Source organism: Ambystoma mexicanum, chromosome 8 (assembly GCF_040938575.1).
Source record: "Ambystoma mexicanum isolate Mex_15411 chromosome 8, UKY_AmexF1_1, whole genome shotgun sequence".
Lineage (NCBI taxonomy): Eukaryota > Metazoa > Chordata > Amphibia > Caudata > Ambystomatidae > Ambystoma > Ambystoma mexicanum.
Genome location: NC_090929.1, coordinates 326,322,166 through 326,349,424, shown reverse-complemented (window position 1 = coordinate 326,349,424; position 27,259 = coordinate 326,322,166). Strand labels below are relative to the sequence as shown.

Sequence of the window (27,259 nt, the reverse complement as noted above, 5' to 3'; positions counted from 1 at the left end):
CTCTCTGCTTCGATTGCCTCTTACCGAGCTGGTCACTCCTTTTCTAGCTTCTGGTTGGGAGGAGTATGGGGAGGGGGGTTGGGGATTTGTTAGGTTTAGTTACAGACAGGACCCGTCAAACGCATAGGATGATAAGGCTAGATAAGACAGTGTTCACCTGTGGGCGTATCTGCAGCTGGTGTATAACACCGTCAGCGGCAACACAGGCAGTGACCATCACGAGCACCCATGGCATCACATAGTGGTAGTAACGACGCTCTCAGAACACTGAGGCTCATGACTTGGAATGTTAATGGGCTGGGCAGCGCAGTCAAGCGTCGGCTGGTGCGGCAATTCCTCAACAGGCGGGGGGCTGACATAGTGTTCCTGTCTGAGACCCATCTTGCAGGCACTGACTGTACCCTATTCAGACGTACAAACTACAAGCTGGCACTTCACTCAGGTTTCGCGATAGGCTCAAGAGGGGTCATGATCCTGGTACACAAAAACCTTCCCTTCCACCTCACGTCGGTGACCCATGACACAGGCGGCAGATATATCTACGCGGCAGGCAAGCTATGGGATCACTCCATCGCTCTGATAGCGACCTACGCACCCCCTACCCTGCTTGAGCCGCTGCTTACCGACATTGCCCCGTTAATCGCAAACGACACATCCAACCTCATGATCCTGGGAGGTGACTTTAATGAAGTCATGAACGTAACCCTTGATAGATCACACTTGAGGAATAGAAACCCCAATGTTCCCACCAGACTTGCCACGTTTGCCAACGCACTAGGCCTATGTGACGTGTGGAGAGAACTCCACCAGGACACGAGAGCATACTCTTTCCACTCAGGGACACATGCCTCGCTCTCCAGGCTAGATTATTTCTTCATCCCAGCAACTGATTTACATAGGGCTCAAGAAATAGATATTCCCCCCCGGGGCATCTCTGACCACTCCCCATTAGAACTGACACTCATAACATCCAGGCGGATTCCACCGCCGAGCTGGCGCCTAAATAGCTATTACCTGGGTGACCCTGCGCTTGTGGACAAGCTGCAGGAGATGACAGTACATACTTCGAGCTCAACTCACAGACGGCAATGAACCCAGGAACACTGTGGGAGGCCTACAAGACGGTGTTAAGAGGCAAACTGATATCGTGGACAACCGTGAAAAAAAGACAGCACTGGAGCAAGACTCTTGAGGCCGAACAACAGGTCAAGCGAGCAGAGGAGAGGCACATAATTGAGGACACACCGGCCTCGAATCGATCGTTGCTACTGGCACAGACAAAGCTGCAAAACATAGCGATGGACAATGCAAAACAAGCGCATACTGCAATGCGGGCGAGAATTTATGAAACAGGGGACAAGGCGGGCAAGATGCTGGCTTGGCTGGAAAGGATGGAACAGGGACGCAGCCATGTCCGAAGGCTCGAGACAGGAGGACCGAAACCAGGAGTGACCGATCAGGAAATAAGTCAAGGCTTCGCGGATTATTATGCTGAGCTGTACAGAAAGCCCACGACACAGATGGACGTCACGATCATGGAACAAATTAACATCCCCACCGTAACGGAAACGCAACTGCAACTGCTGGAGAGGGAGATCACAGAAGAGGAGATCCTAAGTGCCATGTCGAGCCTCCGATCCGGTAAATCCCCAGGACCTAACGGCTTCCCGGATGAGCTATGGCGAAAGGTGGGGACCAATGTGGTGGCCCCCCAACTTCTCCAAATGTACCAGCACGCGCTAGAAGAGGGCATTCTTCCACCAGATCTGCGAGAAGCAACAATAATAGTGATACCCAAGCCGGACAAGCCCCAGGAAAGATGCAGCTCATATAAGCTCATCTCACTCATCAATAGCGAAACTAAAATTCTGGCGAAACTACTTGCCGACCGCCTGCAACAGGTGATTCCCACCCTGATACATCTGGACCAGTGCGGCTTCATGCCCCAGAGATCAACACGTATGAACCTCCACAGGCTATATTCGGCCCTGGAAAGGGCCAACAGCATACAGGGCCCGCTAGCCCTGCTAGCAATTGACTTCGAGAAGACCTTCGACTCGGTGAGATGGGAGGCCATCTGGATCATAATGCAACGCATGGGTTTCGGTGAGAACTTTATGAAGTGGGTGCGCCTGTTGTACGAACCCCCGGTGGCCAGGACCAGAGTTAATGGCTGGCGTTCGGACCTCTTCAATCTGGGGAGGGGCACGAGACAGGGCTGCCCGTTGTCGGCCATGATTTTTGCTATTGCCATCGAACTACAGGCAATCCTCTTGCGAAACACGCCAACCTGGGAAGTCTTCCGTTGGTCCGAGACCTGGGAAGACAGAACATCTCTATATGCAGACTACCTTCTCATATATCTGAAAGACCCAAGCAATGCCTGTCCCAGAGTCATGCACCTGTTAGAGCAATACGAGGCATTCAGCGGATTGCGGGTGAACTGGTCCAAATCCATCCTCTTCCCGCTAGGGGACACCTCGTCGGCAAACTTGACATCTGGCCCTTACCAGATCGAAAGAGAACAGTTTAAGTATCTGGGGATAGGTATCACGAAGCAGTTGACTGAATACACAACCCTGAATCTCTCCCCCCTCATGACAAGATTTGCAGAAGATACTCGCCATTGAATCTCCTTGCCATTAACGCTGATGGGCAGAGCGGGCCTGTTCAAAATGATTGCCCTTCCTAAATTCTTATATATCCTGCAAAATGCACCATTATACATTCACCAGTGAGAATTTCACAAAATAGAGTGCACCCTTCGGAAGCTGCTATGGGGGGGAGGACACCCACGAATTGCTCTCGCCACGCTCCAAAGGTCTATCTGGGAAGGAGGCATTGGACTGCCCAGGATACAGTCATATTACTGGGCCAGCCAGATGGCGGTAGTAAATGATATGCTCCACGAAAACAGAAGCCTCCCACATATCAAAGGTCTTATCTCTAATGCCACAACCACACCTCTAGAGCATCTGAATGGAGGCCGGAACCGCACATCACACACGGATATGACAACGCATATAGTGAGAATATGGAAAGATACACATCAGTACCTGGGAAGGGGCGGGAAGCTAACGCTGGCACAACCCCTATGGAACAACTGCAACCTTCCCGAAATAAGAAAGCTGCCCAGATGGCCTGAGTGGGCCCAGCGAGGAATCGCCAGTATAGGAGATGTGGTTCACGAGGACAACCTGGTACCATTCGAGACATTGCATGAAAAGTTCTCCCTCCCAGACACAGAGAGGTACCACTATATGCAGCTGAAACACGCTTGGATGACCCACAGACTCATAACACGAGACATGCCGGAAAGCTCGGAGAGAAACATAGTTTTGGACTGGGTGGACCGGAAAGTCACCTCTACCATGTACAATGTGATAACATCCTTCGCGACACCGGAACTAACCAGCCTGAAGGCAAAGTGGGAACGGGATGTGGGTCCCCTTCAACCGGAGGACTGGGTGGAGGCCCTGATGTACCCGCGAGAAACGACCATTTCCTCCAGACTTAGACTGGTCCAACTGAAGATCCTGCACTGCACCTATTACCCAAGAGTGGCTCTCTTCCGCTGGGGCAAATCCTCGGACGCACGATGCCTGTGCTGCAAAAGTGAAGAAGGTACCTTTTTCCATATTTTGTGGGAATGTAGTAGGATACAACGGCTCTGGCAGAGATGCTGTGATAAACTGTCTAGCATTATAGGTAAAGAGATACATAGATGCCAAAAACTCTTTCTCCTGGGGATCTCCAGTGACACTGACTTTTCCCGTTATGAGAAGTTGCTCTGGTCGACTGCGGTAGCAGTTCTCAGGCGTAATATTGCGCAACTGTGGGGATCGGAACGTATGCCAAGCTTTGAACAGTGGGTCACGGATGTGGACATATGCGCTATAATGGAACATAGAGTGTACGCGGTGAGAGGTTGCCCGCAGAAAGCGGACAAAATATGGAGAAGATGGGAAGAGGCTAGCTAAAGGACAAGATTGGCTCCACAGCCTCTGGGACTGAGAGTTGCCCCGGGAGAGGGGGGGAGATGCCTCTGCCGAGAATATCCTATGCCAAGTGATCATCTGTTGTCAAGTTGACGGTCTGTCGGACCATGGTCCGGAAGTTGAGTTTAATTTTTTTGGAATGTTTGTTTTTTTCTGTTTTTTGATTGATTGTCTTTCTCTCTCTACATTCTATCACATGTATCTGGAAATGTAGATTTTGCATATGTTCCTCTCCCCTCCTGTCCACCCCTTCCTTTCCCTTCCGCTATTACCCCAAACTTTCCCCTCCTTCCCCACGTCCCTACCCGGTACTGCAGAGAGATAAGTGTAATGTTGTTTTATGTTTAAAATCAATAAAATCTTTGATTAAAAAAACACTGCTTTTAGTGCTCCCTTCTCTTCTCACTTTCCTCTTACTGCATTCACTCCTAAACCCTCCCCTCCACAGCCTTGGACCTACCATCCACCCACCTAAAACAAAGATCAGGAAAATCCTTTGCACTTAGCAAAGATCTAGACACTCCAAGGATCCCCAACTCTACCTGACGGCTCTTCAAAACTACCCCTCTCTTTCAACTCTGCCAAACGTTACTTCTATTTCTCTCTAATTTTGTCTCAATCCTCTAAACCTAGGCACCCAACAAAATCTCACAACTCAATTCCCTCACCTCAAAAACCCTCCTAGATCTCTCTTCTTTCTGCTAATGATTTTGCTCTCTATTTTGCTTCTGAAATGTCCAACATTCAAAATACCCTTGCAAATTACCTTCAATCACCTGGTCACTTTTCTCCACCACACCTACCCTCCTCTCCTGTGGCAATGTCTTCCTTTATATGCCTGCACATAGTGAAACACATAGCTCCCAGTGCTGCTCCATATCTTACTTCCCTCTTCATCTCCTCTCTTGACAGTGCCACTTTTCCATCATCCTACAAGTGGGCTACTGTCATCCCTATTCATAAGAAACCTGACCTAGATCCTAACTGTCCTGCCAACTTTCATCCATCTCCCTTCTACCTCACTATTGCAAAATCCCAGACCATGTTGTTTTCAACAGACTCACTGAGATCCTTGACACAAACCACCTCTGGTATCCTCTTAAATCTGGCTTCCAATCTCCTCAATGTCAGAAACTACATCTCTCTGCTAGTCATGCTAACCACTCATCTATTCGTATTCTTCTCAACCTCTCTGCTGCCTTCGATACCATCCATCATTCTGACCATCTCTCAACGCTATCTCTCCCAGCTATCAGGGACAAGGCCCTTGCTTGGTTTGCTTCATGTCTCACTCCCAGACACTTACAGGTGCCCTGGAACAGCCTTTCATCCCCACTCACCCCCTTACTGTTGGTGTTCCCCAAGGGTCAATCTTGGGTTCATTCCTCTTCACTCTCTATACCTCTTATCTTGGCACATTGATGTCCTACTATGGCTTTTCCTATCAACTCTTTGCCAATTACATTTTTGACCGTAGCTCATCAGATAAGGAGAAAAAGTGAAAGAATATCTAACTGTTTCTCTGCCATCAAATGCTACTAGCCGATCTCCACTTAGACTGTTGTTTTCTACTTCCCATTCAAACAGGATATCTCTATCTCTCCCCTCTTCTATTTTTCTCTCCTGACCACCTTCTCTACTCTGCTTCTGCTCAGACCTTGTTTTTGGTTTTGCCCCATCTCACAACTTCTTGCTCTAGATCTCTAAATCTGCCACTGCGGCCATACTTAATCTCCTCAACATCAGAAAAATAAGGCATTTTCTCCTCTTCAACACTGCTAAGCACCTAATATCCTCTTTAGTACTCTCTCCATCTGACTACTGTGCCAGTCTTCTCTATGGTCTTCCTAACTATGCTTTTTGAAATTTGACCCCTCAACAAAGTCCTCAACTTTGCTGTCCGTACACTTTTCAACCTTCCCCGTTTCACTTCCACCTCCCAAGCCCATTGTCATTAGGCTGGTTATCTATGAGACAGAGGGCAAAGTATAGCCTCATTTCTATCGTCTTCAAAACTATACATGGACTTGCCCCACCCACCCTACCTATTGGCCCCTCTCACTCCCTACTCTCCCCCTTGCTCCATACAATAATCCTCCGCTACCCTCCTTGCCACCTATTGTGCTCCTCGCGCTCCCTCTCTTTTCTGCACTCTCCCTCTCCTTGCTCTATTGCTATGCAATGATCTTTCTCTCCCTCTCTGCACCACTCTGACTCTTCATTATTTAAATCCAACCTTCTAGCTCTCCTCCTTTCTGAAGAACCACTTTCATAGCAGTCTATGACGCCACATCTCCCTGTTCTCCTCTGCCCCCACAGCACTTATACCTCACCCCATCATCCTTAACTTAACACTTCTTCCACTATCCCATTCCTATAGCATGCATTACAGTCCTTGTCCCTGGTTGATGCTTCTACCTCCCCTGCATCACCTGGTCTTAAATCCTCATCCTCTGATATGATATGATATGATATGGTATTTGTAACGCGCCTATACACAAGTGTTTCAAGGCGCGACAACCCATTGTTAAGGACACTGGTCCTCCGCTCTGTAAATCAATATAAAACATTTTATAAGCATTATAGTGCAATGAATGCATTACCTCCCCATTAATTTACATAAAGAAAGAAAGAAATGTGAAACAAGTAGGAGAGACTGCGGCCAGGGACTAAGATGTGGGACTAGGAGGCGAACAAGGGACTTGGACAAGGGACTAAGATGAGAGAATAGCACTATTAAGACAGATAGGACTAGGACAAGGGACTGTGTACTAGCATGAGAGACAAGGATAACAGACCAGAACTAAGATTAGGGACTATGATGGAGGACTATGATGGAGGACAACGATGAGGAATGAAAAGGGTCCCAACATAGAAGTAGGGTTGGGATCATCTTAGCATTCTTCCTACTTTCGTAGCCATTGTTTACTCACTTTCTATCAGTTTTCATTCCCACCTCCTCCCCATAGGCGCCCCTCTTTCTAAGGTGTAAGCAGAGGTGGGGGGGGACTGTGACACCTCTTCCTCCCCTCTCAACAGTACACTCCCGGGTGCTCTCCCTAACCTGTGTCCTCCCTCATCTCAGACGCTGCTGTACACGCAAAACTCACCACAACAAAATGAATGCAGGAGGCAGGCTCTCATTATCACTGCTGCAACTTCTTGACCCGGTGGTACCCATAGCATCTATTAATTCTAAAGATTCAAAATGTATTTCTTTTGGCAGTAAAGATCAGCAGCCACTTTCATATGTTTACTTACCGAGTTGTGCATTGCTTTTTACTCACTTTTTCCACTTCTGTCCTTTTTCTTGTTTCCCCCGCAGAGGTCCCCTGAGTAGCTCACTCTCAGTTTTTGAACGCTGTTGCACAAGGAACTCCGGACCCAGACTCTCCAGGATGGCTACAGAGACCGACCGGTCGCTTCTCGTTGCGGGAGGGCTTGTTGCTTTTGGAACTTTCCCCAAGTCCGCAGTGAGGCGCGTTGGATGGGACAGCGTACACAGATGATACTGCCCTTCCAAAGGCATGCTGCTTGTAGAACAGGAGATCACTGGCTAGTATAAGGATGAGGAAACACCAGAGTTGGTGACAATAGTGAGAACAATGCAGGGGTGCCTTTTGTGCAAGAGGCAGAGTTTGTAAATAGTTCACATTTTCTATTTGCTTGTAGACCCACTGTACTTAAGTTCCAGAAACAATCATAATGATTGAGGTCCTCTTAGCATAACTTCACATAGAAATTGCATTGTTTCATTTAAGGGAATAAAGGTCCAGCCTCTTGAATCGGACAACAAGTTTGCAGATTACTTTATTTCCTTCTGTGCCGATGCCAGAGAAGATACATAAAAACTATATTCCTGTTGTACAGTTGCCAAAGAAACTGTCCGGCATTCTGTCTACTCCAGTGGATACCAAGCAGGACAAACAAAGCAAATCTAACATGCTTACCAAACGTGTACATGGCTTTTAATTTAGATGCCAGGGAGACAGAGGGATCCAGTATATGGCAGGCAGTACTAGAAAGACTCCAAAGGTGGAGAAAGCCGACAAGCCTCATGACCCAAGCCATTCAAGATTCTGAAATGATGACTGGCCTTAAAGTAACCCCAGACACATGCTACCCCACATGACCACAAGCTCATGGGCCCATCACAGACAGTCCCAATACACACAGCCCAGGTGTCTCTCAGTACAACTCAAGATGAGGAAAAATAAGTCTTTAAACACCAGCCAGTCCAGTAAGTCAGCGGTCATTCCTTGGGAGTGCTGGTAGACCATAGGACACCCTTGTCCTGGATATCTCTTTTGAGGAAAGTGCAACAATGGAGACCTGGGAGGAGGATACTTTGGTGTTTTATGAAGATGGAGAACCGTAGAGTAGAAAGGAGACAGCCAATCTGTTGATGCGAGAGTTTTTGGGGATAAAGGCTAACCTGGCCTGTTAGAGGCAGAGAAAGAGATTATTTGGGAGCATAAGAAGAGGGTTACCAGCTGGGATAGGAACACTTGTGGTACCATCTAGAAAGAGAAGAGGACCATTCTGCAGGAAAGAGATCTTATCTGGAAGGACATAGTGGAGGATATTGTGCTGTTAAATGTGAAACAACACATCAGTCGGGAGAGGAAGGGAGGTGATACCATCTTGGGGAAAGATTAGAGTTAGTGGTTGGGAGAGAAGGAAGAGATATGTCAACTTAAATAGGAGGGAGGAAAATACCAGATTGCAATAGTGCCTTGGGAAGAATGAGGTTTGTTGAGGTCCAGGAGGAAAGGTTTGTTGTGCAGAAGAGAAAGGAGAACACTTGGAGGTGAAAGAGAATTATTTAATACAGGAGCAATCCCATCAAAGGGGAGCATGTTGAGGGCACGAAGAAGAAAAAGGATACCGTCTGGGGAGAGAGGAAAAGGCTAATCTGTATCACAGCGCGGCTTAGATAGGGAGCATATGGAGGTTCTGGAGGATTACATGGGCCCAGGGGGGAGAGTGTAGGCAAGCAGAGGTACAAGATGGCATTGCTGTGCCTGAAAGCCTCGGAGGAAGCACACTGCTAGTGAGGATGGAGAAGAGTCCTGGAGACTAAAAAGTGATTGAGGGAGATTAGGGCCTGACTTGTGCTGCAAACTCCACCCTAGCCCACCTGAATATACAGCAAGCCTCTACCTTGCATTCAGCTGAGCGGGAAGTTCCTGTTGTTCTGCCAGAAGTGAACACCAAGAAGAAAATCCAGAAGGCAGCGGTCAGGAGGACTACGGAAACACATGACTGCCCAACAGCCCAGGTAAGCCCACAGCGAAGGCCAGTGGGCAAGACAGTCTCTCTCCCCTACTGAACCCTGAAAGGGGATATATGCCCTTTTTGCAAAAAGAAGACATTTGGGTACATTATTTGGGGATTTTATTGGGTGGAGACCTTTGCGACATTTGATTTGAACCCACTACCTGACATTGGATTTCACTAAACTTTGGAATACTCAGCACCTCATTAAAAGAAGAACCCCTGTTGACCAAGAGGGGGTCCCTGTTCTTTTGGACCCTTTCATTGAGAACATCAATGACTTATTCCATCATGTTATACCCTGAAACTTGCAGGTATCTCCTTGACACCTTATTGTTGAGCCTCTACAACCTAAAAACCAATGGCCATAATAATCATCCCTGCTGGGTGCCGCTTGTAATTGGCAATATCGTTGAAAAATAGCCATTAACCCGAACACCAACAAATAGCCCCGGATAGATCACCATCACAGCCCTCTGGAAAAACTCTACAAACTCAAATCTCAGTATGACTAGCTACAGGATACAGGAACAGCCACATGAGTGAAACCAGGACCACAAGCATTTTATGTCATATTCACAATATCAATCAGATTAAGTACCCTCCTAAGGTTTCTTGCTCCTTGTCTCCCCAGCACCAATCATGACTGTTCTTCATTCTCCAGTTTGTTAGTGAGAATAATAGAGTGGAGTTTTCTTTGTGTGACTGGCAAAGCCAATTGGCCTGCAGAAAGAGCACGTAATGTAAAACGTGCCATTCTTGGGTAGGACTGCTGTGGTGGCTTCTGCCATGATTTGGGATACAGCTACAATGGGATAAAGCCATAATGTTATTGAAAAGGTCCACTGAGGAATGCAGTAGTTCAACCATGGAAGGTCATGAAAAACAGGGTGGTGAAAGCCATCTCGGTTAGGGGTTTCATTCAACTTTAAAAAATAAATCGACATTGTCAGTTCTTTGGATATTTAGTGATCTAGTATTTCCTTGTCTATGGGTGAGAGCAAAGGAAATGGAATGTCCTATAGAGTTTCCCTGTCCTTGTATTACCTTTGAACCTTTGTGAGGTGTACTCACCAAATGCTCCTATTTTCTACTGTTCCGTTTACAGTCTGCCCAATCCCTTTTTCAGCACGCTGTATGTGATTTGCCTTTACCCTGCCCTAGCCTAGGCTTGAACGCCAGTAAGAATTTCAGCTTGTCTCCCTACTCACAAAAAGTGTATTTCACCCTCTGGAGGGCAAATTAAGCATTACTGGCGATGAGGGCATTATTAGTCAGACATCTAACCAACTGCAGTTATCTGGAAAACCTTTTAGGGACAACTTCTCTGATGATCTCCTTCCAGATACTTAACCTCTTTGGTGCATTTTGAAATTTCTGCCTCTTTAAGCTTTTTAAAAGGGGGACTTTCCCAATAAATGAACCCCTCAGTGTGGACTTCAAAACATTCCAGTGAGCCACTTCTTTGGTGTCTACTATAGTACTGCTTAAGAAAAAGTTATCAACTTCGCCTCCTGTTTCCTTATATGCCACATGGTCTCTGAAAAGGCTTCGGCTTAATTTCCAGGATTTATGTCTACTCCCGCTGGGTCAGATGCTGAACGTTGTGAACAGGCACGTGATCCAAAAACATAATCAGTTCCACCGGAGCTTAAGGTATGTTTAAACCCATCACTTTGGTGGACATCTGCCGCAGGCAGGGCTATCCATCCGCACACTTTAGAATGCAGCTTCGACTACGAAAAATATGGTGTAGCTAGACGCGTAACGGATTCGCCCTTACACCAGACTTGCATCAACAGCTCTGCCATTAAAATACAGTGACAAACTACGACAATTTTCGCTCTAGCTGGGCACACATCGTTTCTATTGCACTAGCGCTCTGTTGTGACTTTCCTCAGCACCCGTCTACATGCCTGATATGATATGATATGGTATATGGCATGCCTGACTTCTTGGGTTGTTTACTGGAGCCTAGCCAGCCCACCTAAGTCCCAATCTTGGCCAAATCCACACATGCTCTTTAAGCCTTTACTGAAAATGTTCCAATACCTGGACTTTGGTCCCCGAGGGCGTTCCTACCACAAAGCGGGTTCAGGCCATACAAATGGGAAAAGGCACTATATAAAAGACATTACAATTCCTTGAGGAGGAAGGATAGCTTAGGGGCAACGCATTTGTCTTGGAAGCAAGGCAACGCAGCGCAATACAGGTTTGAATCCTGAACCCACGCTTAGAAACCACTCAATGACATTAAGCGTGTTACAAAGCAACAATTACAACTACAATAAAATAATTGTAGCCTCCACTGACTAATGAAGTGCCATTATGAGATCTATTGGAGAGTAGGAATCATATACATGGGAGAAATACGAGAAGTTACTATTGTTAGGGTCGGAAAACCACCACATATCACAGAGATCTTCCTCCTCAAAGGCCTGAGTTGGGTCCCTAGATGGAGCCTGGATGCGATTCCATCAGCCCCTGTGGGATCTATGTTTATGGGAGTATAAAGAAATCTGAAATTACATGATCTATTAATATGTTCCTCAACACATGGTAAACGTCTGGGAAGAATGTCCCTCACAAAGGTATTCTGTTGTCCGTTAGGTGAATATATGATTATGATGGCATTGTTTTTCCCACAATAACCTGTTTCAGCATCTGGAATCTCCCCTCTTTTTCAGTGATTAGATTTTGAATCATGATCTGCATATCCCAGGTGGTAAACAAGAGGCCTACTCCCCTCTTTTTATATGTGCTGAGGCAAAGTATTCATGTGGGCATTTTCTTGACCACAATCTCTGCTTATTGGCCCAAAGAAGATGCATTGCCACTATACTGCAACGTCTTGTATGTGGTCCCTGTGAGGGGTCAGAAATGAGAGATGGACACAAGGATGCTGTATTTCCAAGTGTAGACATTTTTATTAAATGAAAATGGGTCGGAAAAACACCTCTCTAGCCCTATTCTAAAGATGAACTTCTCCACCTAGAAACTAAAACTAAGTATCTGTCTGTGTCATGATGTCAGTAACTGAAAAACCGTCCTTGTGTCCAAAACAACTTATCCTGACCCTCACACTTATAAACAAACAAAAGGTTCAAGGAAACTTCTTTAACTTGATGTTAGAGAAAAGTGTTCAAAACCAAAAGGGTAAGAATGACTCCAACAAAAATGTAAAAAAAAGGTTCAGACCCTTGGATCCAGAGGATGACCCCCTTTCCCTGGATTCTTATACAGGATGAAAAAAGTCTCTTTGGCTAACAGATCCTTGGTGTCTTCACAGGACTCACAACGTTCTTATTTAACCAAAAAGTTATGTTTAAGCAAAAGGTTCTGCAACAGTCTTTCCAATAAAGTTCTTGTATTTATGCACATTACCTGGTAAACTCCCCTGCCAGGAATCTTACCACTAGCACACCTTTCAACTGCCTGGTGTATTCACCTACCAGGACTTCTCTTCTGTATTCTCATATTTCCTGGTGTACTCTACTGCCAGGAATCTTTGTACAATCTCAACTGCCTGGTATACTTCCCTGCCAGGACTTCCTCTGTGTTTCACAGTTCTCAGATTCAACTTCTTCTGTCTGGGATATTCACCTGCCAGAGTTATTAGGCATTTCAGAGTTCTTAGGTTCAACTTCACAGTTCTCAAGAGTACCACAATAGCATATATAATGTGACCCTTGGTATATCTGTATGTGGAAATATTCTGCTCAAATGTACTTGTTCAAACCTCTTCCCCACATTGGCATCTCAAGCTTCTGTATTTGATTGGGTTTTTACTTGTGTACTTTATCTTGTCTTCATACAAACAGTCTTCTCAAGGCACATTGCCTTGGTTCTATGCCTTGGCTGCATCCAACCAAACTTTGCCTCTAAACTTTGCCTTGGCTGCATTCAAACAAACTTGGCCTTTGTACTTTGCCTTGATTGCATTTAAACAAACTTTGCCTTTGTATATTTTCTGCATCAAACATTCTTCTTATTGAGTGTTGAATCTGTACATTGCCTTGACTGTAGTCAAACAAACTTTGCCTTTGTATATTTTGTGCGCTAGCAATCTTGTACCTTTCAATCACTTGCTGGCATGGTTGTCAAAATGCCCTGGGGTCCCCAGCTGCTTTGAGCAGAACAACCTGTCTTCTTCAGCGTTGCTCGCACCCCTCCGGTATAGCTTGTTCCTCTGCTTTCCAGCTTGGAGTGTTCAGATGCTTCCCAAGCACCTTGCGTGCCAGCTCTCCTTCTTGACCTAGGGTGAAGTCTGCTGCCTTGTCGAACGACCGTACCTTCAGGAGCTTTAGCACTGTTCCTGGCAACTCCACAGTCCTTTCTGCTCACACGCCGCCATCATCTTCCTTCCCCAATGCCATCTTCTGCTTTGCCTGCTCCATCGGTATGATCTGCGTTCAGGAGCCCTGGCGTGAATAGAAACGTCTGCTTCTGCACTCCCTTGCTGCCTCTCTGCTTGCCATAGAACAGTGGCCATTTTGAAATGTCCCGCTCATTACAGGTTTGGAAAAACAACTAGTCTGCATGTTGCAGTTTGAACTCCTATCACTCTGTACAAACTCCATTGTCCTCTTCCTCGCCTCAGTATACTCTTACCTGACCTGTGCGGGAGCGTTGGGAGCCTCCGTTCAACGGGTGCTGTGGGCAGCCTAGCTGGGGTTCAGTGGGGGCCTCTGCAAGCAAGAAAACAAGAGACACTATCCAGTGGATCCCAAAAACCTACACCCCCCCATGGTCCAACCCTCTTAAACTCCCAGGACTGAAACTAGGCCTTCGCTCACCTGTGTGCTATATAAGATGAGCTCTCCATCCTGCTATCATGCAGGGTCGCTATGTTCCTGATGGAGGCAGTTGCCAGTTACTTCACTGGCGCTCAAGCCCAGTCCTGCTGTAGCTTGAGAAACGGCCTTGTTAGGTGAGGGTTGTTCAAGATGACTGTCCACTTCCTTGCCGCTACTCTGCTGGTGCGTAGAGAGCTTAGTGTTAGCTTGTTTTGGAGGTAAGTGTTGTCTTCTGAGGGAAGCGCATTGGTTATGCGCGAAATGCAGCCTGAGGCATTGTTTGTTCCCTCTTCCCTTTCTGTAGGCAAGAGTGGGAGTGGTTGGGGGGGGCTGGGAGTTTGCTGCTTGCAGGTAAGTTACTTTAATGCGCGGGTATGATCCGTGGCGCCAGGCGTTTGCTGTACTTGATGATTTGGCTGTGTTTGTTTCTTGCATGCACGCGTAAGCTCTGAGGCGCCAGGCGTTAGCTTTACTTCATGGGACAATGGTGAGTTTTGCCTGTTGCATGCGCGTGTTTGAAGCAGAGCATGATTTATGGCAGTTTGTGAACTAACTTGCCTTTCCTTCCTTTCTCACAGGTGTGTGCGGTCGGCAGCTACAGTTCCCAAGATGCAGCGAGTGTCGGAAGTTCGGAAGTCATGGAGTGCAGAGATGCCAAACGCCGAGCCCAGCTGTAATAGGAGTGCCGGAGTTCACGCGTCATGACTGCTAAGAGCTGATTCAGATAACTCCTTCCTTGGTTGTTTGTGTTGGTCTAACATATGCCGTTTTCTTTGGAGATCAGATCAGGAGCACCGTAAGCATTGTGCTGCAGTCTGCAGATCAACAAGAAGCACGGGTGGAGCTTAAATAGGCAGCCACGCTCAAAGACTAGCACACCTCCAGAAAAAGCCTACGGCCAGCTGCCCACCCATTTTAAGAGAATAAGGAAGCCCTTATCCTTCAATAGTGTTATGTGATTGTGACTGTAAGGAGTGCCAGGAGCGCCAGGCCAAGACCCATCTAGCCCCCATATGAGTGATCTGGGAACCCTTAATGTCTAAATGAGAGGAGTGCCCTGGCAGTGACTTAGTGATCATGACAGTATCAGATTGGTTATGGGAGTTGAAGCCCATAACTTCTTTATGGCTTTTAACTTCTGGGTGTTTTTTTTCATGGTTTCTACACAAAAAAGGATATCAAGAACAAAAGGTGTTATGTGTGAGTCGTGAGTGTTTGGGTAAAAAGGTGGAGACCTGACTGGAATAGCAATAGTGGTACAGATGCATGACTGTTCTGATATTCTTCTAATAATCTTATGAAAAGATTCAGCTAGGTATATTTATATTAAACTAGACTTGATTTTGATTGTCAATATATTAGTGCATGATTTTAACTAGTGTACATTAAATTTGCCTTTGTATTTTGGTAGGAGTCAAGCACCCGTCTACATTTTCATCAACTCTTCTTTTTGCCCTGGGGAAGACTTGGCCCTTTGAAATAATTTTGGCCGGTTTTAGCCAAAATTCTAGTTGGCATCTGACATCCTGCTAACTTTGTGACTTGGTTTTTATTTGTTTGCCGATGTGCCATTATGAATTTTAGACACCTGTTATGTTCTGGGTCAACACACGTGTGGCCTAAGGTGTATTTTCTGTTGGGCATTTTCTGTGCTTTTTCCGCTTTCTGCTTCTTTTCTCAGTCTGTTTATTTATTGCACACACTTTGTTGGCACATTGGTGATGGAGAAATGTTTCAATTGCTCCTTCTGCTCTCTTTTGGTGGGGTTCTGGTTGGTTGTGTTTTGCAACTCACTTGGTGCTTGCATTTATTTTATTTGGATTACATATTAATTTCTAATTATCCTTATATGTCATTGTGATTGTGATGTTGTTTATTTCTATTATGAATTTAAACATGTGGTTGCGTATTTAATAAACATTTCAAAGACATTTAAGTATTGTTATACTGCGCATAATCCTGGACCTGGTTAAACAATGTTGTGTTCTAGAATAACAATAGGCCATTAAGAATCCGGGTATCAGAGAGTCTTCCTCATAGGGAAGGGGGGACCACTGACTCCTCGAATTAAGTCATGACATCTCCCGGTAGTTGCATCCTCCCATGTGATCCTCCCTAATTAAACCGCCCCCAGGGTCAGGATCAGTTAGCGCCTGCCGTCCCCTGGCCACATGGGAGGAGGTCGCTGCCAGGGAATTCGTGATTACTCCATTGGATTCATCACATCCCTTAACGTGTGTAATAGGCATGCACTTTTATTAGGTAAGTTAAGGCCAATCACATTGAAGTTATTTGGTGAGATTTGCCATCATTATTTGGGTGTCAAACTCCTACAAGTTGAAATGCTCCCAGGTGCCCTGTAATGGCCATCTTTTATGCCAGTGGAGTGGAACAAGCTCCACCTCCCCTCCCCCCAATTTCATCCCAAAGTAGAGAACATCACCACTTGTTATAGCAGGTTATTGTGAAACGTCAAGACAGAAAAGTGTGACAAATGAAATCACCCTTCTCCCACCCTCAGAGGGTAACACTATCCCTTCTGAATAAAGAGCTAGTCTTTCCTGCTCTCAAAACACTCAAAAATGTTAACATGAATAATCATCTGCTTAATATTTCAGAGGTCATGTGCCTTGCATGGTGAAGACAGGGAGAGAGAATGGTGGGATCAGGCAGAATTAACATTTTCTAGTAAATTCAAGACCATTAATTACAGACTTTTATATATTGCCTAAAATTCACAAGAACAGTACAAATCCTCCTGGTTGACTCATTGCTTTAGGCATCAAATCAATGTTGAAGCCTTTCTAACTATACTTTTTTCGATTATTTCTTTTGTAAACAAGTCCCCATAATATATGACTCTCCTGCTCTCACACACTCTCCAGTCTACCTCCCAGCAGCCATCCACTACTCTAAGAGAGACTGCACATCACCTTTGCCATAATAATGCAGCTATCCCCCATGATAAATTCAGTCTGCTGACCTCACAGCATTCATCCAGATACTTAGCAGAGAAACGTGGGCCCATCAAAGACTCCCCACTGCAAGAACGGAAGACTCAGCCATGGAGCAAACCTATACTGCCCTTATTATCCAATACAGATAAGCACCACACATTAAGAAACTATTTTCCAGCATTCTCAGCTCCTGAGCATGTGTCACACGGTTGACATCACAAAAATCGTGTCAACCCCAAAAACCTATGGGGCGTCCTCATTTGTCAGTTTGGGCTAACTACATATACAAACACTATACATTAGTATATTTATTGGCTCCCTTTATCAGGTGGCTCTACCTGCACTACCCCTGAAGGTTACAAACTACGCTGTTGCAGGGTCGCAGGAAAATCATTGCCCTGTGCAACATTCCACCTCACAAATGGAGCTTCTGGATTGGCTAGAGCGGGTCCACCTAGGCCTGGGACCTGCCTGGTCACAGAGTTGAGTGTACCTTTTCAAGGTAATAGGAAAGAATAGGGAGGGCTTTGTGTTCCATATTGTTACCACTGTCTGATCACCTAAGCCTGAGAGAGTGCCTGCAGGTTGCAGTTCTGGTGGGCAGCACTTGTATCATTCCACTCCAGATCCCTTGTGGAAAAGCTCCCATTTAACACTAATACACTTTTTTTGAATTTTAGTTTTATTAATTCATACAGTATAATCGCAAGTGTGCATTTCAATTCTCATTTACAGTTTTGTGTTATTCCTCCCCCCCCCTTATACCACCACCATTTCTGAGCCTACTACACACCTCAGCCGTTCTTAACCTCTTCTACGGAAAACTCCCTCCTCCCTTTCTGATGGGCTGTCTTCCTCCGGGCTTGCCTGGTCAGACCCAGACAGTGTAGCCACTATTTGCCTCCAGGCTACCCCTGCGCCTCTGTTTGCTGCATCATTCCACACCACTGTTTCAGCATTCGCCCATTTCTGGAGATCATGCCACCAGGCTTCTGCTGTCAGCCTTCTTCTCGCTTTCCAACTCATTGCTATCCTGAGCTTGGCAAGTATGTACGCCAGGTCTTTGAGTTTGCTCACATGTTTGGGTTTGTGCAGCCTGTGGAACCCCCGTAGCATGCACACCCACAGGGAGCCCACATCTAAGTTTATCCCCTTCTCCAGCATAAGGTTGGCCACCTCCCTCCAGAATGACATTATTTCGGGGAATGCCCAGAACATATGTACCATCCCTGGGTTCACCTCCCCACATTTTGGACATGCTTGTGTTCCAGCGTTTCTAAACTTGGCTATCTTCTTAGGGGTCATGTTTGCTCTATGGGTAACATACAGCTAAAACTGTTGCAGTCTCATATTCTGTGAAACCTTCTTGTGGCATCTCTGTACCCTTATCCACAGCCCATCTTCCATTGGTTCCCGGGCCTCCTCCTCCCAGTCTTGTCTCATCTGGATCACCTTCCTCCCTACCTTGGACATCAACAGTTCATATATTCGGGATACCTCATGGCCTCCATCTGACACATCATAAAAGGTTTCTATGGCAGCGTTGGGCTGTCGGGTCAGAGTTCTCTCTGTCCATGTACCTTTTATCATCTTCACCAGACTAGCATATGTGGTGTATTGCCCTCTGTGTAATCCTGTATCTGCCGCCAGTGTGTCATACTCTAATGCCTTCCCATCTTGCCACACATCCCCAAGGGTAGCTATACCAGTTGGCTCCCATTGCCTCCTAATAGTTTTCCTCATTTGCTCATCCATCCTATCCAGTGCCACTAGCGGTATCTGTGGGGAGCACAGGAACGGGTTCCCCATTACCTGGCAGGCTCTTTGCCACATTTTCCACGCCAGATTCAGCAGTCTTGTCCTTTCTTCCTGCCGCGATTTGCACAGCCATATCCATTTATTCAGGAAATAGGGAGTGCATTTGGCTCTCAACAGTTTGGACTCAGGTGTAGGATCCCTAGTTAACCACCTTGCTACATATTGAAGTTGTCTAGCCAGATAGTATACCTCAAAGTTGGGCAGTCTAATGCCCCCCTGTCCGTATGGGTTATCTAGCTTCCACAATGCTATTTTATTCCTGGAATCGTGCCATATAAACCCCCTGCAAATACTCTGGACTTTAGCAAAGAAACGTTTGGGCATCATATATGGAATATTCGCAAAGTAATGTAAAAGCCTGGGCAGCACCACCATCTTCAGCAGCGCCATTCTCCCCATCATAGTTAAGGGAAGCGTGGCCCAGAATGTCATGCTATTTTCAATTTTTGACACCGCCCTCTCTGTGTTTTGCTTGTGCTCATCTACAACATTGTGTTATAACTCTATTCCCAGGTATCTGAACGTATCAGTTTCCCACTTTATTTGTAATACCAGCTGTTTATGTCATGGTATCCCCACGTATCTACCGAGGGGGAATATGCTAGATTGTGTGGGGTTAATTCTTATACCAGAGAGCATCGTGTATCTTTCCATAACCTCCAAAATATACTGTAGGTTTTCCTCAGGATACTTCAGGTACAGTAACATATCATCCGCATACATCGATATCAGATGTTGCCCCCCCCTTCATGCTGATCCCTAATTCTCCGTATTGATGTCTCAGGTATATCGCTAGGGGCTCAAGTGCTAGAATATAAAGCATTGGGGATCACAGGCATCCCTGTCTTGTACCTCTGATAAATTGCCACTGCTCAGATATGGTCGCCCCTGTTTTGACTCGAGCCAATGGTTGACTGTATAGCAATTGAACCCACCTCAAATGTGCATCAACCAAGGCCAGTTGACCGAGTCGAAGGCTTTCACTGCATCTAATGAGATTAATGCCACCTCTTGGGAGCCCTCCTTCGTCTGCTCTATAACGTGATGGAGCCTTCTGAGGTTGTCAGTCCTGCATGGGACATACCCCGTCTTATCAGGATGTATGAGCTTATTTATAACAGGTCTCAACCTATTGGCCATCAGTGCCGTGAGTATCTTCCTGTCCTGGTTAAGCATTGATAGCCGTCTATATGATCCGCAGTCTGTGCGCGATTTGTTGGGTTTAAGGAGCAGGATGATAATCGCTTCCCTAAGGTACTCAGGCAACGTACCCTATCAAACGCCTCATTCAACATATCCAGCATCGGGGGGAGCAATTCCGATCTGTATGTTTTGTAGAATTCGCTTGGGTGCCCATTCCCCCTGGGGCCTTATTAGTGGGTAAAGGTTTTATAACTTGTACTAGTTCTTCAAACGTGATTGGAGCCTCCAAGTTCTCTCTCTCTCCTCTGCCTCAAGTTTGGGGAGATTAATCCTGTCAACGTCTCCAGCACATCAATTTCTTCCTCCTCGGTTATGTCTGTATACAATCGCTGATAGTACTCAAAGAAACATTTGTTCACACGTTCCTGGGTATCTTGTATCCATCCCCTGTATTGCCCTGACTGTTTGTCTTGGGGTCTCGCTTTTATACAACCAGTCTATTAATCTTCCGGGTTTGTCTCCCTCCGCGTGCTGCCTTTCTACATACTTTTTATAGTTTAGATTGCAGAGTCTATCCCATTGATCCCTGCAACTTTGTGGTAGATGTTGTATGATCTCAGCTTCTTCTGGAGAACACCCGCCCTCCCGCATTTTGGCCTCTATTTTCCTCTGTTTCCTGCAATTCCTGTATTGTACCGCCTTGTAGCCCTTTCGACTTTGATATTGCCGCCCCCCTTACCACCACCTTGAATGCCTCCCACAATGTACCAGCCAACCTTATACTGCCAGTGTTGTGTTCAAAGTACTCCCATATTTTTTCCCTTAGGTCTTCTCTGAACACTGCGTCTTTTAGAGCGTCGGCCCTGAGTCTCCATGTCGGGATTCTCACCCTAGGAACTATTCACACCCTACTATCAGCGTCGTGTGGTCTGAGAGGACCACGACTTTATATTCTGATCTCCTCACTTCTCCCATTAGCTCTGATGCAATAAATATATAATTAAATCGGGTGTGCAGGTTCTGTGGGGCCGAATAGTGAGAATATTCTCTATTCAGTGGATGGTGCATTCTCCACATGTCCACTACCCGAAAATCAATTAATAGGGCCCCTAGAGCTTTAGCCACTGGGGTAGGCCTCTCGACCTTCTCATCAGATCTATCGAGCTTGGGGTCCAATGTGCAATTGAAGTCCCCCCCCCCATATCACCATTCCATCCATATACAGGCTAATCTTGACATATAAGTTCCTGAAGTAAACAGTGGTGTCTTGGTTTGGAGCATAAGTGTTAATGATGTTTACTTCTCTTTTTGTACCATCCCTCTTATTAACACCATTCTCCCGTCTGACACTATGGTGGATTGTAGTAGCTTAAACGGGACATGTGGTGCTATCCACGTTATAACCCCTCTGGCTTATGCTGAGTATGTAGCTCCTATGGTGGTCCCTTTCCATTTCCACGCCACCACCTCTTGCTTGTCTTTGGTTAAGTGAGTCTCTTGCAACAGGGCAACATCTATTTTCTGCCTCCTGAGGTACATCATGACCTTGTTCTGTTCAATATAATTATTCAGCCCTCTCACATTCCAGGTCACCATCTTTAGGTCTTTCATATCATCCATTCCCCACTCCGCCCGCCTCCTCTCCTACCCTCCTCCTTACACAGTGGCTTGTGATTGTAGGCTTGTTCTGTCTGAATATTCCAAACTCCCCCCCTCCCTTTTAAACACCCCAACTATCCACTCTCCCTCCACCCTCCGCCTCCCAAACTGTTGCCCAGTTCCATCCCTGGAACCCCGCATCTAGACCTTTTCTCGGACCTAGCCGATACTTGGAGCCATGCAGGGGGATACCGCCCTACCAGTATCCCAACTAAACAAACTACTGGGGTTGCTAACATGTTCTCATGGTACCTCCCGCCTCCACCTTCCAGTTGACGTAGGCCCCGCCTGTATTCCATGGGCTCCTTCCATTACTTAATAGTACTTTCATGTGGAGCCCTCGTTCACTTCTCCGGTCTGCTCTTTGTCTGATCCTCTGCTCCTGTCGGGATGTTCCGTGCGTCAAGCCATGTCGTCGCTTCACCCGGAGTGACAAAGAAATGTGCCTTGCCATTGTGTATCACTTTCAATTTCGCCGGGTACAACAACATGCATTTGTATCCAGCCCCGCGCAGCCTCCTCTTGACGGACACATAGTTCAAACGCTGTCGCTGAACCAAAAAGGTATATTCTGGGTACGACGTGACAGTCGCTGATCCTCTGTTTATAGTCCCTCCTTTACGGAAGTGTTCTAGGATCTTCTCCATGTCTTTGTAGTTTAACATTTTAGTGATGAGCGGTCTGGGAGGTGCTACTGGCCACGGCCTCCTGGTCACGGCCCTATGCACCCTCTTGACAGTGAATCCTTGAATGAGTGCTCCTCCCCTTATCTCCTGTAACAGCATATTCTCGACAAAGTCGGTCGAATGCAAGCCTTCTTCTCCTTCTGGGAGCCCCAGAATGCGTATGTTATTCCTGAGCGCCCGCCCTTCTTCTTCTTCTGCCCAGTTTTCTAGGTTGCGTACTTGCTGTTCCAGTACCGTGACCTCTGTAGCGTTCGCAGTGCAGGTGCTTGTGTTAGCCTTCACATCATTTTCCAGCACACCCGTGTGCTCTGCTAGCTTCCTGATATCCTGCCATAGGAGGTTAGCATCCACACTGACAGCGTCAATTTTTTGTTCCAACGAGGTTCTCAATTCTGCAATTGCTGTGTCGATCTTGCATTCCCACAACGTCTTCAGTTCTGGTATGGCATCTAGGATCTTTTGATCATTGCTTGTCTGGGTCGCTTCCCCACGCGTGTCCTGTTGCTTTGGTTTCGCCCCGTCCCCTGCTGCAGACAATTTGGTAAAGTCCTCCATTGTCGGTTGATTTCCTTTAGGTTTGCTCCCCTTGGCTGCCATTCTTGCTCCTGGGTGTACGTAGTCCTTGCTTCCTGTGTCAGGTCACCCAGTTGTTTCTATCTCCATACACTCAGTGTTGAAGTTCGTAGTGCTCGCTCCGCAATGCAGCTCCTCCGCTCGCGATTTCACTTGAGCTCTAGTATACTCGCCCTTACTTGTTTCGGCTCCTCCTGACGCGGAGCCCGTCACTTCACGTTGCCTTGCTTCTCCCCTGCTGATGGTAGTTGCCCTGCAACTGGAGCCGCACCCCTATGGGTATTTGGTTGTGTGCCTATTCACCAGATTCTGGCAGCTCCCTCACTCAGTTACACCCCGTACTGGGACCATTATTATCTCTAATCCTCCTATCTGTTGCATTTGATGTCCAGCTCTATCCCATCGGGCCTCTGCGTAGTACTGCTTCTCGCACCTACCACCTACTGTCAATTATGCTTTGCCTGTTAAAATGCACTTTGGGCATTGTCTGTGCACTATTCTGTTCACTTGCTCTGCAGCTGTGAGGGGCCAAGGTATGCACTTCATATCAGTGGCCTCCCTACATCACTCCACTATTGTTCCAGTGTCCGGTGGTTGCCCTCAATGAATTCCACTATGCAATGGGCATCGGGTAATGTTGTGTAGGTCCAGGGATCTGCCTCAGTCACATGTCGGTTCACCCTTCCCAACTTGTGTTTACACTGTCGCCTCGCTGGTGGTCTTCCTGCACCCGTCTGTGTCCAAAAGTCCTTTTCTGGACCAAATCCACAGGATGTCCAGTGATCCTCATTCTGTGCTGGTGCAGGCTATTTCACAGCCTTCGACATCCCTCTCACCTTCTTGCCGGGCATACTTTCCTCCATCTCATGTGCCTGTAGCACAGCTGCTCTGCCATCAGTAACACTTGCTTCCTTCCTGTTGCCCTCTTGTAGCTTGGGGTCTTTGTGTCCCCATCAGACGAGTGCCATCTTTGGGTCCCGCCCCCCGGGACCACAGAAATTTGCAACCACCTTACTCTTTCAAGCAGCTGCTATGGTCTGGCCATGTGCCCCCCTCATTTCACTTTATGGGCACATAGCTGCCATGGCGTGCTGCAGGCACAGCTAGTGCTGTGTGTGCATCCTGTTTACATACACAGTTCGCTCTGCCACGTCTACCTCCAATGTTATGGGTCTGAGGTGTTCCGCGGCCGCAGTGATCAGCTGGCCATGTCTCTTGCAATCGCCCGCCAATCTACTGCGTAGCACGCTCCAGGTTTCGTTATGTGTCTCTGCCAAGTCGTTTATCTCAACTCGGCGCTCTGGGTGCCACAATATATCTTCACCAAATCTTCTCACTGCAACTATGTCCTTCTGCAAATATACAGTGCAGCGTCTCAATGTAATCGCTCCGTTACCTATTCCGTGCTCGTTCTGTTTTCTTTGCAAGTCAGGGCTTCAAGTCCCTCAGAGTGCCTCTCATGCGTGCAGTATTTGTTCCTTTAACAGTCCGGTGCCATTTTGCTATGCATCCATATTGTCCAGCAAACTTCTCGGCTGCCGCATTTCCACCTCCAGGCTCTGATTAGTTTAGACGTTGTAGCGCTGCATGCACCTCCTATTCATTTCGCTGCAGCTCCGGTTTTTCCCATATCTGCATACATTAGGCGCCCATATTTCAACGGTTCATTAACGGATCTCGGAAGCCCTCAGTGAACATGATTTAGCCCATGGCCATGTAGCCACGCCCCCTAACACTAATAAACTTTTGCTATTGACCCATAACATGCATAGCCTTTATACTTATATATCCCGGAAGGAGGCTTTGGAAGTTTTCTTTTCAATCATAGGAAAGAGTCCCACCTCACAGGATTTCTCGAGTGATGTTCTGACTGATTTGGCAGTGCTGGAAATGATAATTGCATTTTTTTAAAATGTGTTTTTGTAGCTTTTTCTTTCCCCAAAACAAAAAGATGCAGAGACCCAAAATAACCACCCCATATGCAGAAAATGTCCCTGAGAAATATACATCATACAATGATCCCATAGAACTTTGGTGGCCTAATCGAAAGCCAGGGGAACATAATAGCGCTGACAACAATATATTGTTTAAACATAAGTTAATGAGAAGCGAGGATCACACAGACACCACCCCGACCTAGCCCACCCGATGCAAAAAACGGGTGCCCCTTCACCCCAGATACATTGTAATCCTATTTCACATCAAATTTTTGTAAAAGAGGACCATTCCCCTTCCAAAGCAGATCTCCCACCATGTATTGAGGAGGGAATATTATCGTTTAAGTACATCTCCTTGGCTTTAGAGGCCGACTCCTTTTCTGATGGTAGGTACTTTCTCTTTCAATGCATTGCCAAGCAAGCCCTCTCAGCCAACAACATGAAATTAACTATGTGTGGGAGGGACCTCCAGTCCTTCTCCTCTGCATCCAAACTGAAAAAAACAAAATGGGGTCCAAAAATGTCTTTCTATACCTTCGGCCCACTTTATCCACCCCAAACCCTCAGTCCAGTACCCCTTCACCTTTTGACAAGAGCACCATATATGCCAGTATGTTGCTCGTTCTCCACATTTATGATAGCAATATGGACTCACCGGCTGGAACATCTTGGACAACCGGACTGGATTATACTGCCACCTGTGAAACCACTTCACCCCATGTCATTTATATTGCCAGGCGATCACAGTATACACAATTTCCACCATAATGACCCTTCCAATTCCCAGTCCAGTTCTTTTTCCCATTTAGCTTTGAGGCCATCCGTATCCTTCCCCCTTGCCAGTACCAATGTGGCACATAACCTGTATATCAAACCTTCAGTGTCCTCTTGTTTATCTAATATTTTCTCTGTTGCTGTAAGATCCCTTTGTATTTCTAACTTCAATTTTTCTGCCCTAACCACCCCCTTTAACTGTAAATATGAAACACTGACAGCTTCCTAATATGCAAGGAAGCTTCCAACTCTTGGACTGAGATATATCTCCCCTTCACCCACAACTGACCCACCCTCCCTAATACAGCTTAAAACCATTCCTGATATCTAGACAATCAGGAATATCGTCGTGAACCGGTGGTGCCCATAAATGACTCACTGGTGAATGCCAATTAGTGACCCCTTACACCCCGTACTGGGACCATTACAATCTTAATGTCCTGTTGCAGAATTGAACAATGTAAAGAAAGAAGTAATCAGAACATTGGGGACTTCAAGTCCCACAATGCCCTAAATACCGGTCCGAGGAAGGGAGACTAAAAGACACTAAACTGCAAGATGCAGACTAGTGGTTCTAATGAACAACACCTGAGCAGGACCTTTGAATATGTAAAGCCCCCTCAGGTGCAGGCCATTAGAACAAGAGGGTGGAGTTATACAGACCACCCATTGCAGTTGCAGGAGAAGAAGTGGAAGAAGAAGGGGGACGCCAGAGCCACCGCTATTTATAAAGCAGATGTTGGTCATGAGAGGGTCTCCCAGGTTAATAACCTGAATTGCAGAGGGCGCACAGTGGGAAACAGCACTGTAGCAGGCTTTCTCCCTGGAGATAGAGGCTCTCCTGTTGGGGTATGGTGTCCCGGTGGCTGGCAAGTACTGGCGACCACTGGGAGCGAGGGAAGCTCATTTCCTGTTTGGTGCAGGCCGCAGGAATCCCGAAGCAGCCTGCTGTGTAGCCAGAGGCAGAAGAAGCAGAGCGAGCAGTGATAGCGGATTGTACAGACACATATGCTGAAGCCGGTGAGTTTATCAGTGAAGGGTAATCCCAGTATGCTGACCACTGACAGTTATTTTGAATACCGAACTAACATAAAGAAAGCATTTTGGCAAAATGAGATCTTTGTAAAGAAGCAAGACGAGAAAGATTACTATTATTATTATAAAAGTCAACACCTTTGCCAAAATAAAGAAGCAGCAATACCGAAGCAAGCTAAGTACAAACATTGTTGCCAAAGTAAAGAAGGGGCAATTCTGAAGCAAGTTAATCATAGCCACCGTTGCCAAAGTAAAGAGGGGACAATGTGTTACAGATCATATAATCCATGTTTGCTAAATGGCAAGAGAACAGTGTTACAGTAAGATTGTAACTGTTGTTGCCAGAATAAGGAAGAGGCAATAGTTAAGCAAGACAACCACAAACATTGCCTGAGCCAAATTGAAGAAATCATAAGAAATACATATTGTCAGTAGTTCATTGATGTGAAAGTAGGAAAATAGAAGTGGCAGGAGGCCCTCCTTTATATAGAGTATTCAAAGCGGAGCATTACCTGCATTGCCTGTGGCAAAACCAAGAGTGGAACAAATAGCACCTCTGTGTAACATGTTTTCCTAAATGAAGTTGTGAATGTCGATGTTGTTGAA

General features: G+C 46.4%; 1 protein-coding gene across 2 annotated transcripts in view; it reads right to left on the bottom strand.

Annotated features, from left to right (window-relative positions):
* Nucleotides 1–27,259, bottom strand: part of LOC138471886 (uncharacterized) — a 302,508-nt gene that overhangs the window by 38,637 nt on the left and 236,612 nt on the right. For both annotated transcript variants that reach the window (XM_069609746.1, XM_069609747.1), the window contains one exon: nucleotides 7,286–7,554. In XM_069609746.1, coding sequence (XP_069465847.1) covers nucleotides 7,286–7,554 — 269 coding nt within the window. The remainder of the gene's footprint in view (nucleotides 1–7,285; nucleotides 7,555–27,259) is intronic.